General features: G+C 37.1%; 1 protein-coding gene across 2 annotated transcripts in view; it reads right to left on the bottom strand.

The window, feature by feature from the left end:
* Positions 1 to 20567, bottom strand: part of MYO3A (myosin IIIA) — a 271671-nt gene that overhangs the window by 52459 nt on the left and 198645 nt on the right. For both annotated transcript variants that reach the window (XM_054436017.1, XM_054436018.1), the window contains exons 21-26: positions 19471 to 19624; positions 17541 to 17629; positions 15231 to 15360; positions 8863 to 8942; positions 7972 to 8049; positions 5278 to 5483 (exon numbers count right to left, since the gene is read on the bottom strand). In XM_054436017.1, the coding sequence (XP_054291992.1) occupies positions 5278 to 5483; positions 7972 to 8049; positions 8863 to 8942; positions 15231 to 15360; positions 17541 to 17629; positions 19471 to 19624 (737 nt within the window). The remainder of the gene's footprint in view (positions 1 to 5277; positions 5484 to 7971; positions 8050 to 8862; positions 8943 to 15230; positions 15361 to 17540; positions 17630 to 19470; positions 19625 to 20567) is intronic.

Below are 20567 nucleotides of genomic sequence, written 5' to 3'. Positions count from 1 at the left end.
TAAGTGAGGAAAGCCAGAGGATGGTTTCTATAAAACTGCATCAAATGCTTTGGTAAGACTTTATAAAGAAGTCTTGTAAAAAACCATGAAATTAAACATGGATGAAGCAATTACAAAGCATTGAGGAAAATCATAAGAATCAAGAAATATTCAGTCCTGTGGCTGTTTCACAAGTATCTTTAATATCTTGCTTCACTCTAAGAAATGTTAACTGGAAATCATAAATGACAGATTACAGATAGTTTATGCAAGAAAGAGCCAATAAACTATAATTAATAGATGTGCACTCAAAGAAAAAAATTAAGCCTTTATCAAAAGGTTAAAAAACAAACTTACATTGATGTTGTAAGTAAAAATATTTTTGGTGTGTTTTATGTATTACTTTTATTATTCTCTGCTTTATCAGAATTTCTAATACAATCTAAACCATCCTTCCTTTATGCTCTCAGAGTATGTTTTTTATACTTTCATTAAAAATACCCGGTCCTCTTTCATTAATTTGAAAAATATTTGAGCACCTACTATTTATTTGCCAGGAACCCTTCTAGGTGCTTCAGACACAATAGTGAACACAGGATACCGACACCCTTGCTGCCTGCAGCTGACTTTACATTGTATGATAATGCAGATTTTTAAAGCCCTGTTTCTATAATGAGTCTGTGAGTTTCTTAATGTCAGGGGCTCATACATTAATCTTTGGACCTTTAATCTTTCAATTAAGATTTGAACTTATTTTTAGTTCAAGAATTGGAACACAGTGGGTCCCTCAACTAAACGTTTGCTGAATGTATAATGTGCTGTTGCTGGGACTTGTGGAAATAAATACTTAGGTAAGCCACACGTGCTTATGGAGGGCATCCTCTAGGCCACTATAGGTCATAGGTAATTTTGGGAGCTTGAGACTGAGGCAAAAATAATAATAAAAATAATTATAGCTAATATGTATTGATGACACCTGGTTCTATCAATAAAATCCATATATATTATTTCACCTAATACTTATAAACACATATATGACGTAGATATTGTTATTATCATCCCTATATGCAGCCAAGGGACATTGAAGCTTGAAGCTTATAGAACTCAAGTACCTTTGAATAAGGTCACAGATTTAGTAAGTGGCAGAGTTGGGATTCAAACCTGGGTTTGCTGACTTCAAACAATGGTACTTATCTACTCCACCATACTACTGCCTTCAGTAAGTTCTAGTTGTATTAGAGCTCTGGTAGCCAAACCATTATGTACAGGTGCTTAGTGGGAAAATGGAACCAAGTTAAGTGGCTGGCTCGTTAGCGTAAGGGTTCCTTTGAAATAGCTGCAGTAAAAACCCAGTGTCTTCTGCAAAGTTGATGTTGTATATTTTTCCTTAAGATTGTTTCTTTGTTATAGAACAGAAGAATTTATCTACAACAGAACAAAGGGTCTGGGGAATTTTGCATCCTATGCAGAGGGTTAGCAGTTCTATTTACACCCCCATAGAACCTCTGAAAATTGTTCTGCCTTCCTAAGAGTCTATGCCAATTTGGATGACAACTTCCAAATTAGTGACACAGAAAAGGTTTAGCCTTTTATTTCTGGAACTTCCTGTATTCAGAACAGCTATTCACATGTTCTCTATACACTTAGTTTTATCCCCTTCTCTTTATTTATTGTGTAGTAATTTGCTATTCTGTAATAGCACAATAATTATAAATATATTTAAGAATTTATTCTCATTTCTGACATTTGAACTACAATATCATTAAGCAAATAGGTTTTATTCTCATTATGCGCTACATTGTAAAACTATGGTTATTTTTCAAGCTATAAGATTAGGCTGGTATTCAAGGCTTTCTCTTCATAATTTTAACCCAATTGTTTTTTCATATTATCTTCTGTCACTTCACCAATGCAGTGCCCACTCTACCAACCCAATCCAATCCAAGTCCCGCTAGCTTTTGGCACACCAACCTGTACACCAAAAAAACTCCTGTTGTCTCCACAAGCTGTACCCACCTTCAAGTCCCAGTTTGAGTCTTTCTTCTTATTTTTTTATTTTTCATTTTTTTTAGAGATAGGGTCTTGCTCTGTCATCCAGGCTGGAGTGCAGTGGTATGAACATAGCCTCCTGTAACCTTGAACTCCTGGGCTCAAGTGATCCTCCTGCCTCAGACTCCTGAGTAGCTAAGACTACAAGCATGAGCCACCACACCCAGCTAATTAAAAAAAAATTGTTTTTAGACATGGGGTCTTGCTACATTGCCCAGGCTGGTCTCAACCTCCTGGCCTCAAATGATCCTTCTGCATTAGCTGAATGCCTCTTCTTGATATCCTCTCTCATCAGCCTTCCTGGAGATGCTCTTCCTTCCCTTGAACTCTTACACTGTGTATATCATTCTCTTGGACCTTGGCACTTATTACTTCACATTGCTTGTTAACTTTCCATGTCTGTGTCTCTGGTGATTCTAACTGGACTGTCCAATATTGAAGATCAAGCCACTTCTAAAATTCGGTGTCTCCCACAGTGCTTAGCATGGTGCCTTATACATTAAAAAATCACTGAAATTTAAGAGTACTTATATTAATATTACACTCATAATATCTATACTACTATTTAGGCAAGTTAAAGATCTCATTTTTTTTTTCTAAAACATAAAGTGCGTGATAATAAGGTCAAATTTTAATCTTAATTTGAAATTTGAAACTCCTTTGTATCTAGTATTTTTGGTTTACCTGCTTTCATGAGCAGGATGGAGAATTTACCTATTAGCCAATAAAAAAAATTCCATTTTTTTATTTCTTAGTTTTGGTTATAAAACTGTGTCTGATCTGTAGGAAGTAAAGTCGATGATTAGCTGCTAACTAGATTTCTGGACTCTAAACTTGAGGTTTTAGTTTGTCTTAAACTACTATAAGGATTGGCCAATACAAAAGTCATATGTTTATGTAATTTTGATCTCCATCATGAAAAAGGTAGTAGACTTTTCTTGATTTCAAAGCATTCCAAATAAATAATCCCAGGTCTCTAACGAAAACCAAAATCAGCCGGGCGCAGTGGCTCACGCCTGTAATCTCAGCACTTTGGGAGGCCGAGGCTGGCAGATCACGAGGTCAGGAGATCGAGACCATCCTGGCTAACACGGTGAAACCCCGTCTCTACTAAAAATACAAAAAATTAGCCGGGCGTGGTGGCGGGCGCCTGTAGTCCCAGCTACTTGGGAGGCTGAGGCAGGAGAATGGCGTGAACCCGGGAAGCGGAGCTGGCAGTGAGCCGAGATCTCGCCACTGCATTCCAGCCGACAGAGGGAGACTCCGTCTAAAAAAAAAAAAAAAGAAAAGAAAAACTAAATCAAGAACTACCACAAATTTAATGAACACAAAAAAATTAGCAGAAATAGGCCAGGCACGGTGGCTCACGCCTGGAATCCCAGCACTTTGGGAGGCCGAGGCGGGCAGATCACGAGGTCAGGAGATGGAGGCCCTCCTGGCTGACACGGTGAAACCCCGTCTCTATTAAAAGTACAAAAAATTAGCCGGGCATGGTGGCGAGTGCCTGTAGTTCCAGCTACTCAGGAGGCTGAGGCAGGAGAATGGTGTGAACCCAGGAGGTGGAGCTTGCAGTGAGCCGAGATCCGGCCACTGCACTCCGGGTGCCTGTATTCCCAGCTAGTCGGGAGGCTAAGGCAGAAGAATGGCATGAGCCACGGAAGCAGAGCTTGCAGTGAGCTGAGATCGCGCCACTGCACTCCAGCCTGGGCAACAGTGCAAGACTCTGTCTCAAAAAAAAAAAAAAAAAAAAAAAATTAGCAGAAATAATCAGAATTCTCATCACATTTAGAAAGAGTCTTGGTTACTCCAAGTGAAACAATGGCTGATAAAATGCATAAAGTTTTCAGAGGAGGGGAGGAAAATTAGAAATCAAGTTTGATATGCAATCACAAAACAAGGTTTTGTTTTTTTCTTAATAGTAATTTATATACTTTGAAAAAGGGTGAAGAATATTATAAATGGGACTTTCTCAAATAGTGGGTTTCACCTGAAAATTTTAATAGACTTCATCGTTAAAAATGGAAATTTCATTATGTTTAATGACCAATAGAAATTATAGAACTGAAAAAATATAAAAAATACGGGCATTTAAAATATTAAATATATAAGATATTGAACCTTCCTATTACTAATAATGTATTACTCAATAAAATATATTTAGTATATAGCTTAATTTATTTTATGTTAATCTCAAATATTAAAAGGATCTCCTTGGCCGGGCGTGGTGGCTCACGCCTGTAATCCTTGCACTTTGGGAGGCCAAGATGGGCGGATCACAAGGTCAGAAGATCGAGACCATCCTGGCTAACATGGTGAAACCCCATCTCTACTAAAAATACAAAAAAAAATTAGCTGGGTGTGGTGGCGGGCGCCTGTACTCCCAGCTAGTCGGGAGGCTAAGGCAGGAGAATGGCATGAGCCCGGGAAGCAGAGCTTGCAGTGAGCTGAGATCGCGCCACTGCACTCCAGCCTGGGCCACAGAGCTAGACTCCGTCTCAGAACAAAAAAAAAAAAAAAAAAATTCCTTATACCAATTGATTCCTTTAAAAAAATTTATGTTAGCTTTTTAAATTGACAAATAAACCTAATTGTTTCATCTTCCAAATCACCGTTAGAGACAGTATCTCATTTGATCATTATAAGGATCCTGTCAGGTAGTTATAGCAGATTTGGTAGGCGAGTAAAGTGAGGTTAGGGTTATAGGCCAGGGTTTCTCAACCTCAGCACTGCTGAGATTTGGGGCTGGATAATTCTTTGTTGTGGGGAGGCTATCCTGTAAATTGTAGAATGGCTGTTTAACAGCATTCCCAGGCCTCTACCCACTAGAGGTCAGTAGCATCCCCCCACGCCCCTCCACCACACAGGATGTGACAACCAGAAATGTCCCCAGACATTGCCAAGTGTCTTTCAAGGGGCAAAATCTCTCCCAGCTGAGAATCAGTGGTATAGGCCCACAGTCACATAGCAAGTAGCTGAGCTAGGGCGAGAGCCCAGATTCTCCAACTCCCCAGTTACAGAAGCTCACGCCTCTGGATCATGCTGCCTGTACCACATAGTACCACCCATCTGTCCAGAGTCTTTCAGCCTCAGTTAATAGCTATCTTCTTTTTTCAACACATAATCATTTGCATGAACAAAATGCCTCCCTCCTAGACCTCTAAATATTTTTTCATATTATGTTTCTTATAATTCTTCTGAATGATTTTTATATAAACTGCACAATAGAAACTGAAAAAGAAATCCACATACCGCTTTATAAAGTTAGCAAAAAGTATCCGATGAGAGAATCCTAGCCTTCGAATTCTTGCTGTTTCCAGAATTCCTGTGTACCGAAGCTGTAGCAGAACTTTCTCTTTGTCATATTTTCTTGCCTGACGCTCATTATTTGGTTTGATGCAACGGACAAAATGAGGTTGGCCCACCACCATTTTAGACAACAAATCCATCAGGGAATACTATAATACGCAACAAAAATAAATTTCCCAATGTAGCATACAAAAACGTATGAGCTTGCAGGCCTTTCTTTTTACTACAAGAATAACATTCAAAAAATGAATGTTATAAATGCTCCCATTAGTCACAGTAAATGGAGGAAAATCTGTTTTAATGAACATTTTATTTATAGTATAGTTCTAAAAATACAGATTTACTTATAAAAATGTAGAGGCAATAACTAGAAATTTAGCTATTAAAAGTTTGCTTATAAACCATTAAGGCAACTTTAATTAACAGATAAAATTATTTTTGATGTAGTTTGTAAGCAATTATATACTTAGGCTAACTTACCAAATTATAATATTATACAATCTTGCTAATCCTGCTTATATATTAATTTCCTTGTCCAACTCTCTCTTTATAGACAGTAAAAAAGGGAATACTTTACAACAGACACTGGAGCTTATTGGAGGGTGGAGAGTAGGAGGAGGGAGAGGATCAGGAGACATAACTAACGGGTACTGGGCTTAATACCCGCGTGATGAAATAATCTGTTCAACAAACCTCCATGACACAGCTTCACCTATATAACCAAACTGCACATTTACCCCTGAACTTAAAATACAAAAAAAAAAAAAAAAAGGGAACACCTTAATCCCTGTTAGGATCATCTCTTAGTTTAAAATAAGGACAGAAAAGTTAATAGCGTTTAATATGTAAGAAGTAGATACAAGCAAAGTGAAATCCAATTAAATATTTTCATCAGTTCTAATTTGATCATTTTCTTATTTATTTTTGGATAATTTAAAAAATTCAAGTAGATATGAAACTGTGTTCTATAGCAATACCTTATTAAAACAGTAGCCAATTACTAGACAAGTAATTGTAACATATCAGGATAATCAACTAAAAGTGGAATCCCAGAAAGCGAGTATCTCAAAGACCAGGATCACATTTATTGGCGAGGTAATGTATGGACACAAATAGCAATTGACGGCTGGATCCCATTTAGTGTTGGAAATGTAAGAGCTTACAGTCATAAAGCCAGTGCAAAACAAATGCTGAAATTGGCAACCGACAAAGCTCTGAATCTGCATGGCTTCCTCTTGGGCACTGAGGCTCAGATGTGATCTTTGCAACAGCTGGGCCTGTCACTTTGGAGCCTTTTTCATTATATTTATCTGTAAGTCATCATTCCTTTACTCATGCGCACATTTGCCAGGTACTGGTGGTACAGGAGTGACACTCTGAGCAGGAGCTTCCTGCAATTTAGGCGCTGGTTTTTCTGAGGGACTAAAGCATAGTGTTACACCATGTTCAGTCTTCTCTGCAGAATGAAAAATAGCTTTAAAAACACACTTCATGTTAGGTGGAATTATCTTCTATCATTTCTCACTTCAGCCTGAAGATAAAAAAGATTTCATGAACTAATCTGGTTTGAACATACATACAGTGTTTGATGCCATCAACAGTGGTATGATAATGGTCTTGGGAAACTCACTTAAAAAAAGGAAACAACCTGGCTGTAAATACGTTCAGTGATTCACCTGTGCTGCATTTCTGATGTAAAGTGAAATGTATCAGCAGCAAACATCGGGTATTAAGCATATAAATGTACTAGGCACTACTCAAAGATGATTAAGTACACACTATCTTCTATGAGCTTAAGACTTAAAAAATATTTAGTAAAGGTACTCATATTTTTTAAAGAATTTTATGTTTCTGCTAGAGAGATGGATACATTCACTGAACGCTTACAGTAAATTTAATCTAATTTCCTCCACCTCCTCCACATTAAATTATATAAGTAATAACTCCAAGTTTTAGTGGTATTTTCTTCATTTTCATTGGATGGTTAATAGGTTTTTATTAGAATAGGTAAACAAGAACTGGAACCAATAAGGGAAGGGTTACCCAGAGCACAGAGCAAAAAAAAAGTACTTGGTTTTTTTCTTTTATCCTATATTGCCCAAGGAAGGAGGGTCGCCTTGATCCTACACTAAGCACACTCTCTTAAGCATGTTACCGCATCTTCCTGATGACTCGTCTCCTCGCCCCATTCCTACACGGGCTCCATTTTCCTTTTGAGGTTTTTAGCTCTGTACAGGCAGGGTGATATGAAATGGAGATGGATGCTCAGCCTTGCCCTATCTGTCTACTGTAAAATCATTCAGGATGGGGAAGGAGAATTGGTAGTTATCATAGCATTGAAGTAAAAATCCTTTTAGGTTTTATTCTAGTGGAAATGCATTCTGTTCTATGGACAAATTTTAATCAAGGTATAGACTTTCATTAAGATTGACCTGGGATACAATAATTTCACAGGTAGAATGTAAAAATAAACCAATCCGCAGATTTTGAAGGTAGATGCTAACATATCCTGTATCTAACAACAGTAAATGGAATACAATAAACATTCTCTTCGCTAGTGTTACTGGCTTTTGATCTGTAACTCATTTAGACTAAATAGCACCCCTAAGCACAATACATCATAGTTTAATATCTTACTCTAAAATATGATGCAACTGTTTGTGTTTTCATGTTGGTTGTCTCTCTGGCACGACGTGTGGCTTCTCCATTGTCACCCTAAAGAGACCAAGGAAGACAGTGATGCTTTGGTATCTATTGTACTTTATTATCTACAGAGAGCATGTGGCATTTTCCTTCAGGCTATCTTAGTTTATGCATTCAAATATGTAAAACAGCAAAATGTTGATATTCTTCCTTTAGGTAATTGTTTTGTCAGTCTCATTGGAATTTTAATTGGTCTTATGTAGAATGTGAATATCTCTCACCTTCACTAGCACATTTTTAGTTGGTCTTAGTGTAACATTTAAAATTAGCTAAAAAAGGGCTGGGCATGGTGGCTGATGCCTGTAATCCCAGCATTTTGGGAGGCCGAGGCAGGCTGATCATTTGAGGTCAGGAGTTCACGACCAGCCTGGCCAACATGGTGAAATCCCATCTCTACTAAAAATAGAAAAATTAGCCGGATGTGGGTGGGTGCCTGTAATCCCAGCTAATCAGGAGGCTGAGGCAGGAGAATCACTTGAGCCTGGGAGGCAGAGGTTGCAGTGAGCTGAGATCATGCCACTGCACTCCAGCCTGGGTAATAGAGTGAGACTCCAGTCTCAAAAACAAACAAACAAACAAAAACAAAAACTGCCCCCAAAAACTAGCTAAAAAAGAAGAGTTGGAAATATTAATATATCAGAAATGCATGATTATTTTAGCCCATAGCAGTAACAAGAACATAACATAAATATCTGTTCAACAGAAAAGCAAGATCAAAGAGAGAAAAACTAAGAAAAAACTGTTGACTTTGAGAAGCATACAAATATTGCCATCGTACCGGTTACATTCTTAGACTCACTGCCAAGAAAAAAAGCATTTTCTTACCTTTGCCAGGTTGATTAATTTTTCTGAAGTCCTCATTTGATAGTTTATAACATTTTTAGTTTTAGAATGTGGCAGATTACCTATGAGAATGTAGAAAAATGTTATATATCTTTTAGAATCCTTAATGGCTAGATGATTTTTCCCACTTACTTAAATGTTAAAACAAGCATTGTTAATCCTGCAATATTCATAATCATATGTTTGGTTAACTATTTATGGAGGAACTTAGGAATAAAAAAATTATGTAAAAATGTACAACAAATTTTAAATTCAGAAAAAAACCCTTGAGCTTGGAAAACAGAAAAGGCCGAGATGTTGGGTTTCCTTTGAATTGCTAGAAGACTTGAGATGATTATGATTGAGGGAGCAGTTTGCTTCTTATTTTTCTGTGTGATAAATGGCATCTGAGATTTTCTTTAACACAGGCTAAGCTTTACAATTGGCCTGAAAAATCATATGAATCATTAATTTGCATGAGGTGGTTATAAGCAAATCAACTATGGTTGGAGGCAATGGCCTTTTTCAATCTAACTTTCAGAAACGTGCTTCATTCCAAGGACTACACAAATGCACACAACCCAAAGCAGTGAAAAAATTATGGCCTGAGAAGCCAGAAAGACTTGGCTTTGAATCCCAGGTATAGTACTTAAACTGTGTTGCCTTTGGGTCATTTACTTAGTCTCTGATCTGCACCCAGAATCCATAAAATGGGAATAATGGTGATTTCCTCACAGAGTTTTGATGAAATGCAATAATATGTCTGGCACATGGAAGGCCCCTGAAATGCAGTTCACTTTCACAGCTCTCACCCCACCACGCACAAGGAACCAACCAACCCACAATCAAAGAGTTTATTATCCTAATAGTAATGTGCAAAATATCTTCAAAATGCAGTATCAATTCAGAAAGATCATTTCTTGTCTCTCTCCTTCTTTCAGGTGATAAGTAGAGGCTGAATGTTTTCGTCAAATCTTTCCTATTCTTTATGGTTGCAAAAGGCTGGCCTAAGATGGTGCAGGAAGGAATCGTGTTGGGAATGTGCCTGGCAGGGCCTCTGCTCTGCTTCCTCCCCTCCGTCCAAACTCCAGGGGAGGGGCTGAGACGGGTGTGTGCCACAGTTTCCATGCTAGGCTTGCCCTGCACACTGCCCTATTCACTTTTCAAAATGTGAAACTTACTGACTACAGCAGAGTGGACAGAGACAGTAACAGATGATCTTTAGAGTGGCAGTTTCAGGAATTTTGCTTAAATTTATTTATGTAGATCAATGGGAACTAAAATTAGCATAGAACTTAATTTCTGAAAATATATCCATTTTGGTTTTTATAGTTCACCTAATGAACAAACTTGTGATAAACCCAACTAAAGACGTGAGCTGCAAGTAACTGTGGTGCACTTTCCCCTAAAAAATGGCTGAACTATATGTCATATGTGAAGTCATATATACAAAGGGCCATGGTTATTTTAGAATCTTGAAGACAGCATAATATAGAATTGAAGAACTCTAACTCTAACATTTTCCATTGGGAAACCTTGGGAAAGCTGCTCAACACTTTCAAGCCTTAATGTCTTATTTGTAAAAAAGTAGTGCTTCCTTATTGTGTTGTTATTAGGAGTAATTGAAGGTGCTTAGCATGGTGCCTAGCACATAATAGATAACAAAGTTGTCTATGATTATTATTACATGTTTGCACATCTGGGTGAATATAAAATCCATATGTCTTTGCTATCTCTGAGGTTCTGAGTTTATTGAAACATACTTGACTATCAAGTTCTTCTCTTCTCCCTGGCCAACCAGACACTGTTCTGCTGATAGCCAAGCAACACAACATAGTATTTAGAGCCTGGCTGCATATCTTATAAGGGTGAAAAACATGGAATTAGATGGATAGATGCTGTTGGTGTATATGGAAAGGGATGGCAATTGTTAAAGTCAAAAGTAATGACTTTGCTTCTGGGTCAGATAAAGTAACACCGACTAGATTAACCTTCGCACCTCAAACAACTAAAAAGACATACAAAATGAAAAACAGGTTTCATACATTGTGCGTCAAGCAGTGTAAGGACATTGATCCCTAAGAGAGGGAAGACAAATGAGGTGAGCCCTCTGATTGTGCCAGCTTTCTGCCTGGCGAAGTGTCAGCCTGAAATGCAGGGAGTGAGGGAACTCAAGTAAAGCCTGGGAAAATAAGCCAATATAACCAATAGAAAACAAGTGGCAAGATGATAAGAGTCAAATCCAACCATATCATTAATCACATTAAATGTAAATCGTCTAATCATCTCAATTGAAAGGCAGAGATTGTCAGACTGGATTAAAAAAAAACAAGACCCAACTATGTGCTGTTTAGAAAAACCCTACTTTGAATATAAAGAAAAAAAATAAGTTGAAATTAAGAGTATGGAAAAAGATATGCCATTCACTCACTAATCATAAGAAAGCTGGAGTCTCTATATTAATATCAGGCAAAGCAGATTTCAGAACAAACAATACTGCCAAGGATAAAAAGGGTCATTACATAATAACAAAGGAGTCTATCCATCAAGAAGACATAACAATTTTAAATGTTTATTTACCTAATAATATAGCTTAAGAATACATGAGCAAAAACTGAGAAAAAAGAGAGACAAATTGACAGCTATAGCCAAATATTTAAAAATCCCTCTCTCAGTAATTGATAGAACCAGGAGAGAGAAAAACAGTAAGAATATAGAAGACGTGACCAATACTCTCAGTCAAGTGGACCTAACTGATATTTACAGAACATTTCATCCAACAACCAGCAGAATAAACAATATTTTCAAGTGCAAATGAAAATAAGACAGATAATATTATGGGTCTTAAAACATATCTCAATAAAGTTAAATAGATTAAATAATACAAAGTATGCTCTCTGAACACTATGAAGTTAAATTAGAAGTCCATAAATCATATTTGAAAAATCTCACCATATTTGGAAATCTTATAAACTCTTATAAATAACCCATATAAGTGCTGATATTAGAAGAATGTCTTCTTAAATCAAGGATCTAAGTTTTACCTTAGAAATTAAAAAAAGGAAACAAAATAAAACACAAAGTAAGCAGAAAAAGAAAACAACAAAGATAAATGAGAAAGAAAAAGAGAATGAAATAGAAACAAAACCAATAAAAAAATCAATGAAACCATTTGAGAAGATCAATAAAATTAATACATGTCTAGGAAATCTATCAAGAATAAAATGAGAGAAGACACAAATTACCAATGTCACTTATGAGAGAGCTGACATAACTTCAGGATCTACAGATACTAAAAGGATAGTAAGAAAATGTTGTAATCAACTGTGTCAATAAATTTGACTACGTAGATGAAATAAATTTCTTAAAAAACACAAGCTACTAAAGCTCACTCAAAAATTAGATAACTCAAATAGCTTTATATTTATTAAACAAATTGAATTTGTAGTTGAAAATCTCACAAAAGATCCTTCAGGCCCGGTTGGCTTCACTGGTGAATTCTACAAGGCAACTTAGGAAGAAATAATACTCATTCTACTATTCCTGAAAATTGAAGAAAAGGCAATACTACTCAATTTATTCTATGAGGCCAGCATTACTGTGATTCCAAAGTCACAAAATAAAGCATAAGAAAACTATAGCACAATATTCCTCATAAACATAGATGCAAACATTCTTAAAATATGTTTGCAAACTAAATTCAGCAATATATAAAAAGTACAGTGCATCATGACCATTTGAGGTTTTTCCCAGGAATGATTAAAAAATCAGTCACTCACCATTTAACAGATGCAGCATTGTTCATAAAAGCCAAGATATGATCAACCTAGGTGTCCATCAATGGATGACTGGATAAAGAAAACGTGGTGTCTACACACACACACACACACACACACACACACACACACACACACGAATCTATTCAACATGGTTGAACCTGAAGGACACTATAAGTGAAATTAGCCAGTCACAAAAAGACAAATACTGGATGGAATTTGTGGAATCTAAAAAAGTTGATTTCATAGAGCTAGAGAGTGGAATGGTTACTAGTAGTTGGGGTAATTGCAGTGAGAAGAGGTGGGTTAGGGAGATGTTGGTCAAAGGATAAAGTGTCAGCTAGATAGGATGCATAAGTTCATAGCGGTATATTATATACTTGAAAATTGCTAAGATAGTAGATTTTAAGTGTTCTCACCACAAATAATTATATACAGTAATGTATATGTTAATTAGCTGGATTTCATTATTCTACAATGTACATATACTTCCAAATGTCATTTGTATACAATAAACACAATTTTAGCTGTCAATTTAAAAAAATAACCAAAAAAAGGGTAATCTATTCAATACACATGGAAAAAGCATTTAACAAAATACAATATGCATGCCTGATAAAAACTCAGGAAATTGGCCAGGCGCGGTGGCTCACACCTGTAATCCCAGCACCTCAGGAGGCCGAGGCAGGTGGATCACCTGAGGTCAGGAGCTTGATACCAGCTTGGCCAACATGGTGAAACCCCGTCTCTACTAAAAATACAAAAATTAGCTGGGCGTGGTGGTGCACGCCTGTAATCCCAGCTACTCGGGAGGGTAGAGTAGGAGAATCCCTTGAACTTGGGAGGCAGATGTTTCAGTGAGCCGAGGTTGTGCCACTGCACTCTAGCCTGGGCAACAGTGTGAGACTCTGTCTCAAAAAAACACAAAAAACAAAAACAAAAACAAAAAAAACCAACAACAACAAAAAAACATTCAGGAAATTAGGAATTAAAAAAAAAGTAACTTCTCCCCCGATAAACAGCATCTATGAAAAAATCTACAGTTAACATTATACTCAGTGGTGAAAGACTAAAAGACTAACTACTCTTTCCCTAAGATCAGGAAAAAGGCAAGAATGTTCACTCTTGCAACCCGTCCTGTGTTCAACACTGGAGATTGCATTGTGATTCTAGCCAGTGCAACCAAGAAAAAAGAAGTCAAAAGGAAACATTGGAAAAGAAGAGGCAAAACTCTTTCTTCACAAACGACATGATCATCTGTGAAGAAAATCCTCTGGAATTAACACAAAAAAGCTACTCTGATAAATGAGCTCAGCAAGGTTGCAAGGCAAAAAAATCAGTATACAAAAATCAATTAGACTTCATATACTGGCAAAAACCAGAATTTCAGTTAAAAATTACCATTTATAATCACATAAAAATGTGATACACTAGCAGATAATTTGACAAAGGATGTGCAAAACTTGTACACCGAAAACTACAAAATGTTGCTGAGAGAAATTAAGGGAGACTTAAATAAATGGAGAGCTATACTGTGCTGATTGGAAGATTTAATATTGGGAAGATACCAATTCTCCCATTATTGATCTATAGTTTCAGTGCATTCCAATCAAAACCCAACCAGGATTTTTGGTAGAAATTGACAAGCTCATTCTAAAATGTATATGGAAAAGCAAACAAATTATAATTACCTAAACAAGCCTGAATAAGAACAAAGTTAGGTTAACTTGTACTGCCTGATTTCAGCACTTTATAGAAAGCTACAGTAGTCAAGAAGTGTGCATTAGCCTAAAGGTAGATAAATATCAATGACACGCAATAGAGTCCAGAAATAGACCTATTTATTAGTCAATTGATTTTTCAAGGAGTGTCAAAGCAATTCAATGGGGAAAGGACAATCTCTTCAACAAATGGTGATAGAACAGGGAGATTTGGAGGGAAGGATTATAAAGGGTCATGAGAAACATCATTTGTGAGTGATGAGTATGTTCACTATTAATCATGGTGATAGTTTTACAGGTGCTTATATATGTCAAAAACTCATCAAATTTTACTGTTTAAATATGTGCTGTTTCTTGTATTTCAGTTATACTTCAATAAAACTATGAAAAAAGAAATGCAGAGAACAATTTTAAACTCCAGTAAAGAAAAACAAACTATATTTTTTCTACTTACAGCAAATGCAAGGATGTATTATGGTTGGGTGGAACAAAGACACGTCCATTTTTAATCAATAAGAGAGCCCACCAAACTTTTGGAACCTCAAAGAATCATCCAAAGGCTGCCCACTCCTGATTTGCGCAGGTAATTCTGAACTCTGGAGGTCAGTATACTCTTTTAGTGAGTAGCTAGGATACCACCATATTTTCTGTGTGACTGCTGAAAACACTTACCTTTAATGAAAAACTAGCTTATTTACATTCATTTTTATATTTTCTTCAGATGATCTGGGGCAGACGATATTAACAAATGAATATTTAGTGAGCCGAAAACAAACTCACATGAAAAATTAAGGATGAAATTCATGAAAAGCACAGAGATAGAAACTATTTGATTGGGCTTGAGAAAACTTCCAGGTAAGGAAAATTGTCTTACCTGTTTTGGTCAGAGGGTGGTTGACTAGTTGCCTAATTACACTGTTGTCGGATGACCTCAAAAGTAGCACAATATCAGTTGGAAGAGTGTCTCTGTTTTTGGCTAAGAATCCACTTGCATTATAGAGGACCTGTTGATACAGTACGCTATAATTATCACAATCAATGTCATTGTCATCCTGCTGCTCCTCACCACCATCATCATCAACAACAGATACTCATTATGAGCTTACTCTATGTTCAGCAACAGGGATACAAGCATTTACTAAGGTAGCCCCTTATTATCTGTGTCTCACTGATTTTATTTGGGTTGAAATGACCAAAGAGGTTTGATTCCTCTTATTTATTATGTTAGGAATTTGGTATGTTTCTTTTCTCTATTTGGAGGGATGGAGCAGCATAAAGGAAGCATAGTGAGCCACAAAGGCATTCCTATTTCTATGATAATTGATCCACCTGTGTTGAATTGGCCATGATAGATTTAAATCTCAGTAGTAGTGTGATTTAAATACACTGTGGCTTTTTGTGTTTCTGGCACTTCTAAATAATGTTATTACTTAAAAAAAAGTTTAGAGATGAGGTCTTGCTCTGTTACCCAGGGTGGTCTTGAACTCCTGAGCTCCAGTGATCCTCCTACCCCGGCCTCCCAAAGTGCTAGGATTACAGGCGTGAGCCACCATGCCTGGCCAATTTTATGACTTTTTAAAGATCAATGTAATCCAAAGATTTTTGTGGAATGATCCAATATAGTATTTGTTATGGGTCAAATTGTGTTCTTCCAAAATTCAGATTTTGAAGATGTAAACTTTCACTGTGACTATATTTGGAGACAGGGCCTTTATGGAGGTAATTAATGTTAAATAAGGTATAAGAGTAAGACCCTACACCAATAAGACTTGTGTTCTTATAAGAGCAGGAAGAGGAACCAGGGATATCTCTCCCCACTCCCTATGCTCACATAGCAAAGGCCATGTGGGGACACCTTGAGAAGGCAGCCATCTTCAAGCCAGGAAGAGAGGCCTCCCAGATGCTAACCCCACTTGGAGCACTTTGATCTGTCAGCCTCCAAAACTGTCAAAAAAATAAATTTCTGTTGTTTAAGTCATGCAGCCTGTGATATTTTTGTTATGGCAGCCCGAGCAGACTAATAGATTGTTAAAATCTAATTGTTAAAAACAACTAGATAAAATGATCATAGGCAATTCTTTTTTATCTTTGAGACTGAGTCTCACTCTGTCGCCCAGACTGGAGTGCAGTGGTGCGATCTCGGCTTACTGCAACCTTCGCCTCCCAGGTTCAAGCAATTCCCCAGACTCAACCTCCCAAGTAGCTGGGACTACAGGTGCACGCAATTCTTAATGGATGTTTAAAACAGGCTTTATTTGGAAAATGATATGCTAAGAATCATTAGGCTATAACTGTAATGATTTAAGGTATACTTTTAAAATGATGAAAGTCTGTGGAATGTTGACAGGCATATGGAGGTTGCCAAACAGACTAGAATGCTTTAAGTTCTGTGTAATTTTGTTTTTATGTATTTTTCATTTGATACATTCTCTCTTGATCTGAATATCCTCTTTGTCCTCCTATATTTATGACATCATTGTGAAGGAATGACCTGTCGTTCTCTGCAGAAGGAAGGAAAGAGAGCATCCTCTGGGTCTAGGACAACATATCTGAGGTTTTCTCTGCTGTGGGAATGTGTTTCTGTCAATGTAGAGACATTTCTTCCTCTAACTGCACCATAATCCATTCATCTGGCTTAGCTCAGTTATCTGACTATACCTCCAGCCTGGCACCTTCTCTTCTTGAAAGGGAGGAGGGACAAAGAGTGCAGTAGAGAGAGAATCATCTAAAGTCTGAAAAAGGCAGTTTATACCAAAGGTCCTCAGGCATTGTTACAAGAAGGAAACAAATAGGTAACCATTGCCAGCTAATCTCACCCAAGGATTCTTTCAGTTTTGTGTCTTTTCTTTAATGTTTTTTCTTAGTTACTTAAAAACAATTCCTCTGGAAAAACTATAACCTTATGATTGTTAAACTAAGAGAAAGACTTTTCTTTTAACCTCTTCAGCATAGATGCTAGAAGCGCATGCCCTGCAGTGGGTCTGGCCTCCATAGTGAGTGGCTGGCAAAGGATGGGATGGATTACAGGACATCAGAAGGCATAATTAGGGCCAGTGGGGGCGGAAACAGACAGCTATGACATTATCATTATCTATAAACATTTTGGGCCATAATTTTCATGTCCATCCTATTATTCATTAAAAGGCTAAGGAGAAACTCAGTCATAATTCTTAAGAGTTCTTACCTTTCCTGCATAATGGTGAATTCCAAAACTAAGTTCCATTCTTTTGGGTCTCCAGAAGTACTGTGATTTCAGGTTACCTTCAAATTTTTCTGTAGAAATATACTGAACTCAAATATCAAGCATGTATGAGATCCTCAAAAAATACTGTGAAAATTATTTACCATAAAAAGGACAATGTGCAGTGAACAAAGACAGAAAATTTTACATAGCTAATATATGCAGATTTGGAATAGAATTATACATGGTAAAGTAAAACTCAAGATCATTAATTTCCACCATTACATTATGATTTAGGGCATCAGTCCTCAAGCCATGTCATGCATCAGAGTCACCTCGAGGGTTTTTTTTTTTTTTGAGACGGAGTTTCACTCTGGTTGCCCAGGCTGGAGTGCAATGGTGCGATCTCGGCTCACTGCAACCTCCACCTCCTGGATTCAAGCGATTCTCCTGCCTCAGCCTCCCAAGTAGCTGGGATTACAGGTGCCCACCACCATGGCTGGCTAATTTTTTATATTTTTACAGTAGAGACAGGGTTTTGCCATGTTGGCCAGGCTGGTCTCGAACTCCTGACCTCAGATGACCCACCTGCGTCGGCCTCCCAAAGTGCTGGGATTACAGGTGTGGGCCACTGCACCTGGCTGAGGGTCTATAACACAGGTTGCTGGGCCTTAACTGCAGAGCTTCTGACTCAGTAGGTTTGGGGTGGGATCCAAGAATTCACATTTCTAACAAGTTCTCAGGTGATGCTGATGTTCCTGGGCGGGGGACCACATTTTGAGAACCACTGGTACAGAGGAAGTAAACTACTTGAGACTGACCAAAGAGGTTTGTAAAACACAGTTTGATGTCAAGCCATGAGCCTAAAAATCTGGTGGTTTTGCTCTCTTTTCTACTTGTAGAGCTATAACTTATTATTGATTACATGAGAAATAAAACATGATCTTAAAGGCAGCTGAATTTCTATAATAATTTTACCACCTTCAGATAACTTGTTCTAGAAGGATCATTTGATCTAAAAATCAACGACTGCTATGAAATGATTTTCCCCACCACTTTGGGGTCAGTTTATTTTCCATCTAGTATTGTCCAATTCGAGGAGAGATTAAGCCAATCAGTGAGTCAGAAAGAAGGAACATCACAGACCTAATGGTAAGAAAGAGGCTCTGCATGTCACACAAAGTAAATGACAGAATGATGTGAATCCATGTTTTCTGCAAGTATTTCTCATACAGAATAAATACCTCCTATCATCAGGGAATACAATGTTCCGCGTTTAAAAACATTTTTTTTTCGGATATCCGAAAAATCTTGTTTTTTTTCTTTTTTAATTTAAGGAGTAAGACATTTTCATTTTAACCAGTTTGAAGGTGATCTTTTAAAATGTATTATACACATCTCTGCTTTCTCAAACACAAAAAATGAATACATTTAATTTTACTTTAATGACTTAGGATTATTATCATGAACATTTATTAATGTACTGTAACTCAGAGGTTATTAAGGTATTTGAAGCGATTTGCCTCTATTAAATAAATGAGTAGAACATAACATCACAGATTAATTTATTTCCTACCTGTTAACTATCTCTTTTCAATTCTAGAGCTGTCCTTCTGCCCTGCTCACCAATTTCTAATTTGGGGCTGGAAAATTTCTAAGGTCATTTATAACCTGTGATTCTATGATTGAGCTTCACCACAAAATAAGGAGAAGTCCAATATTTAAACTTGCTTAATTTATCACCAAATATTTTACCCTATCATAAACATGTGCTGGTCCAGGTATTAAATCCAAAGGCTCTTCTTTAAAGTCAAATATGCAGGCTTTGTGACAGCTATTTTCTCCCAGATAATTTAAAGCCATTTAAAAAATCATTCAGAATGACATGACTCTATTCATAAAACCACGCAGACACACTGGACTGAAAACTCACCTACAAGAGTCTGGTCAGTGGCCTTGGGAAATCTACTTTCTTCATCAAGTAGGGAAAGTAAACCCATTGGCTTTTGCAGAAACATATCTAAGAGGGGCCTGTTATCCTCATATTCAATAACTCTAGCATCCACATCTTCATTTAGGTATTCATTCTATAATAAAGACAAAACCACTTAAAACTGTGAATAATATATAGCTTGATAGTAATTACCTAAAATTTTACTTTACACATATTAAAATAAATTGCTCCCTTTGACCTTGCTTTTTTTTTTGATGGAGACTCGCTCTGTCGTCCAGGCTGGAGTGTATTGGTGCAATCTAGGCTCACTGCAACCTCTACCTCCCAGGTTCAAGCAATTCTCCTGCCTCAGCTTCCCGAGTAGCTGGGATTACAGGTACACACCACCACGCCCGGCTAATTTTTGTATTTTTAGTAGAGATGGGGTTTCACCATGTTGGCCAGGCTGGTCTCAAACTCCTGACCTCAAGTGATCCTCGCGCCTCAACCTCCCAAAGTGCTGGGATTACAGGCATGAGCCACCGTGCCCGGCCTGACCTTGCTCTTAAAATGAGAGTATCATTTTATCTTTCTCTCCACAGAGCTGCTTGTTCCTTAAAATCTGAACCAATTATACTCAGGGTAGTAATAAAAGAAGCTCTAGTCTCCATACTAGAATTATGGACATCCTCAGTTTTCAAGATGTAGGAAAATATGTTGTTCATGAGAAGTAACAAAATTATGTTCCAGACTTTACAGAATATTTAACTAGATACATCTTAGAGGTATACTTTCCCCACTGAATCTCTCAAGCACATGTATATAACTTTTCAATCACAATTCCAGACATTTACATAGTTACAAGACAGCAGAGGGTTATAGAAACAACCAGTGGATTTAGAACCAAGGACACATAGGTTCATCTCTGGGCTCTGCCACTTGCCTAGTCACAAAATCCTTTGGAATTTCCTTACTCTATAAATGTCTATTTTCTAATCTATTAAATGGGGGTAACAAACCCCATTTCACAAAGTAAAAACATATAGCATATTAATAATAATTTGCTGTTGAGTATAGTGTAATATAAGATGTGTAAA

Source organism: Pongo pygmaeus, chromosome 8, assembly GCF_028885625.2.
Source record: "Pongo pygmaeus isolate AG05252 chromosome 8, NHGRI_mPonPyg2-v2.0_pri, whole genome shotgun sequence".
Lineage (NCBI taxonomy): Eukaryota > Metazoa > Chordata > Mammalia > Primates > Hominidae > Pongo > Pongo pygmaeus.
This window is presented reverse-complemented; position numbering and strand designations above follow the sequence as displayed.